General features: G+C 23.3%; 1 protein-coding gene across 1 annotated transcript; it reads right to left on the minus strand.

Annotated features, from left to right (window-relative positions):
* Positions 1-7,992: 7,992 nt before the first annotated feature.
* HO173_002066 (uncharacterized protein) lies at positions 7,993-8,169 on the minus strand (the record flags this gene model as incomplete). Its single annotated transcript, XM_037304002.1, has 1 exon — positions 7,993-8,169. The coding sequence occupies one exon, from the start codon at positions 8,167-8,169 to the stop codon at positions 7,993-7,995; it is 177 nt and encodes a 58-aa protein (XP_037168797.1).
* Between the last annotated feature and the right edge of the window lie 1,357 nt (positions 8,170-9,526).

Below are 9,526 nucleotides of genomic sequence, written 5' to 3' on the forward strand. Positions count from 1 at the left end.
ATTTTATATAATAATATCTTTAACTAAATAGTATATTAATACGATATTAAATAAGATATATTATTAAAATACTATTTTAAAAGATATATTATTAAATATTATTATATTATTCTTATATATATCTCTATTAGCGTATAATATAGAATAGAGAATATATAATAAATTAATCGAGGCTAAGCGAGTAGTAATTTATAATAATAAATTTTATTTTCGAGTTTAGAGTAATTAATTAAAAGAAAAGATAGAGATTATAACTAGCTTTATATATCTTTCTTAATTTAAATTATAAAATAATAATAAGACTTAAAGAGTTATATAGATAAATTACGAAGATAAAGATAAAAGTAAATATTATATATATTCTTTCTATCTATTCTATTCTATATTATAATTAATTATTAAAAATCTATTAATATTATATTATTCTCTTATCTAGTTACTATAGTGTATTAATATACTATTAAACTAATATTTTAATTAAAATTAATACTAGAGAATTTTATAAAGATAGAGTAGATAGAGATATAAATAGTACTTTTAAATTATTATTCTAAGAGTTATCTCTAATATAAAAGAGTATTTAATTATATAAATATATTATCTATAGAAGAGACGTTTTTTATAGAATAATTTATCTTATTATATTAGATATCTATTTAAAATAAATTAATTATAAAAAATAGAGTATATACTAAAGTTAAAATATATAATAATATATATTTCTCTAATATCTATACTATATCTTTTTATATAGAAAAAAGAAATTTAATATTTATAAAAATATATAAAGAATATTAAAGCTTAAAGATAAGACTTAAGTAAGTATAATAGATAAGATTAATAGATAAGATAGATAGATATTAAATATAATTCTATAGTTATAATAGCGAGATAGAATATATTACTACTATAAAGAATATTCTTACTATTTAAATATATTATATCGACTAGCGCGATATTAAATAAATACTCTTTATAATCTTATAATAGCTAAAATATATTTAATAATTTTATTCTAAGGATATCTAATAATTATATATCTTACTATAAGATAGTAAGGTCTCTTTTAATAAAACTATATAGTAGCTATATAATTACGAGGTCTAGATACGTAGTTAATAGAATAAATAGATTAGTTACTAGATAAACTAATAATTAAAGAAGAAAAAAAGAAAAGAAGACTCGTAAATATTTAAGACTTTATTAAATATATTAAATACTCGTCTTAGCTATATAGCTTACAGTCTGGCAAGTAATATAAGCGAGCCTATTAATTCGCTTCGAGTACTTTCACTCTTATAACTATATCCTCTCTTAAAAGATTTAATCTCTAAATCTTATTATTATTACGCCTTATAATTAAATATATATAAACTTATTAATATTATCTACGTTACTTATTATTAGCTTAAATATAATCTAAACTAATATATACTATAATAGCGTATTCGTATTATATACTCTAAGATCTTCTTAAATATATTATTATATTTATATACTAAATCGCGATAGTATCGCTATATATATTATTATTTTAATTAATAGAATATAGACGTAGTATTACTCTATTATAATATACTATTATTATTATTATTATTATATATTATTATTATATTATTACTTTATAATTATAATAATTCTATTATAATAATCGTTAAAAGTCGCGCTAGTAAGTATAAAAGACTTACTTTTAATTTAACTTTTATTCTTCTTAGTAATAATATTAACGTCGACGCTATTATAAGTAAATATCTAATTCTTCTTTATATCTACTATTTTATCTTCGTTTATTCTTATCGTAGTATCGCGATAGTATAGTATATATATCGATTAAAATAATAGTTAAATAAGATTATAATTATTTAAATTAACTTTATATATAATAAATATCTTAAAGAATACTTTACGATACTTCGTAAATAGTATAAGAAGTATATTAATATATTAATAATAATATTAAACCTTCGCTCTCGTAGTTTTATAAGTTATTAAATACTCTTAATCGTTATAATTTCTCCTCCTCGCGCTATTGCTGATAAATATTTATATTTATTTTAAAGATATACTTAACTAAGAAGACTATTAGCCTCTCTTATCGCTACTTCGATCGCTACTTTCATCGCTACTCTTATCGCTACTTTAGATATCGTCTATAAGTAAAAGAGATATTAGATAACTAAGAGGTTATATTAATATATACTAGACCTCTTCTACTATTATTATATATATACTCTTATATATAACTCTTATATAATTTATATTACGCTTTCTACTAGCTCGCGCTAGTATAAATATAAGCGATATTCTCGCGGAGATTATATATATATTATAGACTTAATTCTTATTTATTAGATAGATATTCTTACTATAACTCACATTAGTAAGAATATTTATATTATTCTTTATCGTTAGATTAATATAAATTTTAATTAATATATATTAGAGTATATAGCTAATATATATAATAGCTTATTCTATTAAGAAACTTTAATATAATATCGCTATCTTCGCCCCTTTTTTGATTATTTCTTTCGCTATTTTCTATATTAGATCTTTTTATTATTTAATAGATCTTCTAAATAAGTAATTACTTTTTAATATAAGATAATAAATAAACTAATATTAAGTAGTATTAATCTTATATATAATTCTAATTATTATTTTTCTTATTATATATAATATCTCGACGCTTTAAAATCGATCTATAAGTATTTTAGCTATTTTCGTTAAGTCTTTTAATTATAACTTATTCGCTCTTTAAGACTTCTCTACTACTACTATTTCTATAATCTTTCTTATTTCTTAATCCCTCTTAATAATTATATCTTTAGTTTCATTTTAAATATTAATTTATATAACTTTTTACTTACTCGAAGTTCTTAATTATATCTTTAGTATTTTCAATATACTCTATTAATTTTTATAAAGCTTTTTAAGATAGAAAGTCTTTTTAATTAATAAGATATTTAGTCTTATTCTTATAAACTCTTTTATCTAGTATCTTATTAATTTCCTACTCTTCTTTTTTATTAATTAAAACTACTTATAATTTTAAATTATTATTATACGAGTATTATAGCTCTAATAGCGATATATAAAATATAAAATAGATTTTTTTATATCTAGTAGAAAGATCTAGCTTATAAATCTATATATTTATTTTCTCTAATATTTTAAAAGGCCTTAGCTATCTATAATTAAGTTTTTTTTTTTTAATTATAAAATATATATATTTAAGTTTCGTAATAATATTTTATCTTTTTTTTAAAAAATTATAGCTCTATAATTACTATTATAATACTTTATTTATTACTTTAACGCTCGCTTCTATAATTCTTTTAAATATAATCTTATCTTTTATAATTATTCTACTCGCTCTATAGTAAACGATATTTTCCCTCTTAAGATTCTACTCTTAGAAGTATTTTCTAAATCTACTATATATCTTATTAATAAATCTTATAAGATCTTATTAATACTTATATATACGTTATTATTATATATAAATATAGCTATTAATAAAATTTTAAGCTAGTTATTCTACTTATAATTATAATATATTTATAAATAATATTCTAATATCTAATTTTATCTCTTAATCTAATTATCGATCTAAGAATAAAATATAATATTTAATTTACGCTTTATATCTAGATATTAATATAGTGTTATCTAGAATTTACTTATAAATAGAGAATCTCGATTTAAAATTAAATTATATATTATATCGCGTAATAATATAAACTTTCGTTATAAGATATTAGTAAGATTACTAATCTTTAGATTCTTAATAATCGCTATATACGTTATATACTTAATTAGCTTATTTATTAAAATTAAAATAATATTATAAATTTTATTAATATATAAATCTCTTATAGATAATAGATTTATAATAAAATCTAATATTATAATATAAAATAAATTTATATTATCTAAGGGAATCGACGCTAGCTCGCTATATAACTTATAATAATAAACTTATATTTTTTAATAATCGAGATAAATATAAATATACTCTATTATATTACTTATTATATCTATTTAATAATACTTAAATCTAATACTCTTCTTAATATACTTATAAATAAAGTATTTAATACTAGAATTATTATAATTTATATAAAAAATCTCTTTCTTTATAGTAGAATCGTTAGAAATATAGACTACGAGGCTATAACGTAGTAGTTTATCCTTATCAACTCTTTATTTTAAAAGCTTATTCTATTTAATAGCGTATCTTTAATATTACTTCTTATTTATAATAAAAGTATTCTTATATTATAATTTAAGTAGCTATACTATTATCGATTTCTATAACTTTAAATAAAATCTCTTTAACTCTAAAATCTAATAAATTAGAAGTTGAAAACGATATCGTAAGTATCTAGAATATATATTTATCTATTAAGTACTCTCTTATTTAAATTAATAACTTAAATATCTACGATAATAATATTATTTAATTACTTTATTAACGCTATAAGTTTAATTATAATAAATATACTATTATATTTTTATAGATTAAATAAATATTTTTAATTACGAAGCTTATTTTGTAAAATAAAAAGAAAATTATTATTATTATTCTCGCTATTATTCGATTTAATAATATTAAATCTTCTTAATAATATATTTATAGAATTAAGTTTTCTTTTATAATATTTAATAATAAAGTTAAATATAGCTAATTTCTTAATTTAGCGAATCTACTTTATATTAAACTCTTTTATTATTATAAAATAACGTAAATTATTATAATCTAAGATTATATAAATAAAATACTTATTATCTTATAAGTAATATTTTTAATTCTTAAAGTCTAATATAATCATATAAAGCTTTTTATTATATATATTCTAGCGAGACTTAACGCTCTTAAATTTATAGCTAGAAAAAGTAATAGAATATTATTATCTATTCTTCGCTTAATTAGCTAAATATATTATCTATATCTATATTAAAAGTATTAATCTCTATAATAAATAATATTTTTTAATTATAATATTTTAGTATAAATATAATAATAAACACTCGCTTAAGTATCTTAAAAGTCTTATATACTTTCTTATTAAATACGAAGGGTAATTTAATCTCACCTTTCTTTATTTTTTAAATTAGATACGTTATTAAAAACGTAGTTATCTACAAAAAGTCTTATATAAATCACTAATAAAAGTTTACAAATTTTAGAAAGATTAAGATATTCTTAATAGACTCTAATTCTAACTATTTAGTAATAATCTTAATACGTGATAGCTTTATTTAAATATTCACGCTAATTTATTAAAAACCTTAAAAAGATAATCTTATTACGATTAAAAGTATATTTTAATAACTTCGTATAGAGTCGATACTTTAATAGTATACGTAGTATTTTATATATATACTTCTAATATAACTCTTTTATTTCGAAATAGATTAATATATTATTTAAGTATATTATATAGAAGATATCGATATATAACTTAAGTACTTTATTTATATAGACTTAAAAGATTATAAGGGATATTTATAAGGTTAAAAGATATTACTTAATACTCGAACTAGCTATAGCGAGTTCGAAAGATAATTTTTCATTTATCTTCCTTTCGTACTCGTATTCTATAATATATATTACGAATATTAATCTTAATAAAGTACTTCGTATAAATAAATCTTTTTAAAAATTTTAAGAGTAGTAATAATGAGTAATTATTTTTAATAATTATCTTATTAAGCTCTTAATAATTAATATATAATTATAATAAGCTATCTAATTTTTTAATAAATAATATTAATAAATTAATCTAACTAGTTAAGAGTTAAATTTACTTTCTCTTAAACGTAATATTTAGATAATCTCTAATCGCTATAAGTTTATTATATAATATATTATAAATTAAATCGCTTCTAAATAGCTTTTTAGATTATAAATTAATAAAGTATAAAACTTAATTATACGTATTAAGACTATTAGATAACTCTTCTAAAAGACTTCTAATAGATTCTTAAGTTATTTAAATATACTAGAATTATCTAATTACGTAATATTATATTATATAGCTTTATTATAATTATCTTTACTACTTTTAAATAAAATCTAATATAAAAATACGATAAACGCTTATCTTAGATTATATATAATTACTATATTAGCTAATAATATAAATTACTTTATATCTACTATTATAATATCTATTTACTTCTTATTACTTATAAGAAAATCGCGATAGATTTAAAATTACTTATATTAATAAATATCTAAATTAATATTATAGATCTAAGAGAAATTAAGAATAAAATCGTATTCTTATATATTTATAGTATACATCTTTAAGATTTACTCTTACTTTTTTCCTCGACTATTCGTAAGATTAAAGATTAGATTATATTTTTTATATAAGAATATTTAATAATTATCGATAGTATATACTATTATTAGCGCGTATTTAGATTTAAAATCTATATCTTTTTAATAAAAGATTATAATATAAAGATTTTCTCGCTATCGATATCTATTAGAGTAATTATCTTATATTTTTTATTTAATATAATAATTTCGCCTTTTAATAATAGAGAGCGAGATTATCGCTTAATTAATAATATATTTAATACTATAGCGATAAGTATTAAACTTTATCTTTTCTCTTATTTAATCTATAATTATATACTTTATTATTTATAACGTAGTTTAAATATTTAAACGAATTCTTATAATATTCTAATTATTTATAATTATAGTATTATATTTTAATAAGAGACGTCTTAGACTTAATATAAGAGTCGCTATCTTTAAATTTAATTCGCTTAAACTTTTAATCTTATAATATCGATAAGAATAAATTCTTCTTTTAATTTTATTAATTCTTTATATACTATTTCTTAAACTTAGTATATTATTAATTACTACTTCTTTAATTACTTATCTTATTACTAAAATAAATCTTATCTAAAATAAAAAACTCTTTTATTTTTTATAATCTTTACTTTATATTTTAATACTATTATAATATTACAAAAGGCCTATGAATTAAATTCATGGAGTCGGATTTTTCTAAGTCAAATCGAATTTTAGCCCTAGCCCTAAGTCAAATCGAACTCTGATCGCTTGCTGTGCGTTTTTGACCTACTTCCACCACTACAAAATTGATTTAATCTATGTAGTATACAGGCACATATGTGCGGAGAGAGGCGCGTTAAGGCCTAATTAGGAAGGTGTAATAATTACTTACAAAAAACAGAGAAAGGCCATGTCCTTATGGCAAGAAGTATCGAAATACCGGAAAGAAATGGAGACAACGTGCCAATTAGTGGTGTGAATCCCACAATATCTCCTGCCGCAGTGAAATTTTTCGAATAATGAAATAGCTGTAGACATCGGACGGTTTCAATTCGTCCAAATATGCATCGTTCCGGAGTGATGATTTGATGTGGAACCGTGGAGAGCATATGACGTGGGATCTTGGAGAGCTGAGCCGTGTTCTTGACGATGGTGGCCTTGTTGCCGCTTGGTTTCTCCGCAGTGTTCTTCATAGTGTTCTCCGCAGTGTTCTCCGCATTTGCCTGTTATAGTTCCTCCTCTTACTCCTTAATGTAGTGGGGATAACAGGCTAAGTTGCAGTGGTGTTCTCCGCTTACTAAGTGATGATTTGATGTAGAACCGTGGAGAGCATATGACGTGGGATCTTGGAGAGCTGAGCCGTGTTTTTAGTGCTGGGGGCCTTGTTGCCTGCTTGATTTCTCCGCAGTATTCTCCGTATTTGCCTGTTATAGTTCCTCCTCTTACTCTTTAATGCAGTGGGGATGACGGGCTAAGTTGCAGTGGTGTTCTCCGCTTGCTGAGTGATGATTTGATGTGGAACCGTGGAGAGCATATGACGTGGGATCTTGGAGAGCTGAGCCGTGTTCTTGGTGCTGGGGGCCTTGTTGCCGCTTGGTTTCTCCGCAGTGTTCTCCGCATTTGCCTGTTGTAGTTCCTTCTCTTCTCCTTAATGCAGTGGGGATGACGGGCTAAGTTGTAGTGGTGTTCTCCGCTTGCTGAGTGATGATTTGATGTGGAACCGTGGAGAGCATATGACGTGGGATCTTGGAGAGCTGAGCCGTGTTCTTGGTGCTGGGGGCCTTGTTGCCGCTTTGTTTCTCCGTAGTATTCTCCGTATTCGCCTGCTGTATTGACTTCTCTTGCATTGACTGAGTGGATTGATGTGAGATCGTGGAGAGTAGGCCTATTGTGTCACTGCTGCTGATGACTGTCTCCGTAGTATTCTCCGCATTTGTCTGTTGTAGATCCTCCTCTTGTTTAACTAAGTGCGAGGGTATTAACGCGTTTATGAGTAGTAGTAGGTATCTGTTGGGCTCGCTTGCGGCCTCGATTGTTAGTAGTAATGGATTCGCCGAGGGGTGGCCTAGAGGCGTTAGTAGGGGCTCTAAGAGGCGGGCAAAAGGGGTATATATGCCTGAACCGGACGCGTTTGGTGTGATTATAATATTTGAATGTCAGTTTAATCTACTTATCGCTGGCTTAAGAGGAGTATGTAGGGGAGAACGTATTCGTTCAGGCTCTTTTTAAGGGCTTTCTAACGCGTTTATGAGTAGTAGTAGGTAGCTGTTGGGCTCGCTTACGGCCTCGATTGCCAGCAGTAGCGGATTCGCCGAGGGAGAGGCGGGCAAAAGGGGTGTACGTACCTGAAACGTTGAGTGACCTTTGATCTTCGATTGTGTTCATATTGGTGGAATTGGTAGAATTAGTAGAATTGGTAGAATTGATAGAATAATGAAAGAATAACAAACAGGTGGAAGGATTATTATCCGATCCCGGACGCGTCTGGTATGACTACCATAACTATCATATTTGAATATCCATTTAATCCACCAATAGTAGGCCAAACTTCATTATTTTTACAGCGTTAGAAAGCGCACACTGAGCTCTATAATTTATGAAATTATGAAGAAATAGTATCCGTAGGGAGCTGGTTATTTCAGAGTGTAAAACTTCTATATATAAAATTTTTAATAAGAGAGCTCGAGAGGGCTAGCGGGCTAACATAGTTACTTCTTAAAGGCGTAATAAACGTATACGAATTTATAATTGGCTGCATATATAAATTCAAGGTTTTCTAGTTCAGCTCTATCTTATTCTTTTATTTATATTAATAGTATAATAGATAATAAATTAAATAATCTCTTTTATAGCTTTTAGAGAAATTTTCTCTATTACTCTATCTTATAGATCTTCTATATATTCTAAATCGATTATATAATATTCTCGCTATAATTAAAGTATAATAAGATAATTATTAAAGTTAACTATTAATTACGTATCTCTTATAATTACTTTAATTAATTAGTATTTTATATTATAAAACTTAATAACTAGATTATAAACTTAATTTAAATATTATCTCTTATATTTCTCTTAAATAAATTCTCTAATATTATATAATATTATATCTCTAATATTTCTTTAGATTTACTTTTTAATATTTATCAAGAAAACTAAAATCTAGCGAGTCTTTTTTTATTTATATAAAAATTAATATAAAAT

This window comes from Letharia columbiana, assembly GCF_014066305.1.
Source record: "Letharia columbiana isolate WasteWater2 chromosome Unknown Sc0000004_s0, whole genome shotgun sequence".
Lineage (NCBI taxonomy): Eukaryota > Fungi > Ascomycota > Lecanoromycetes > Lecanorales > Parmeliaceae > Letharia > Letharia columbiana.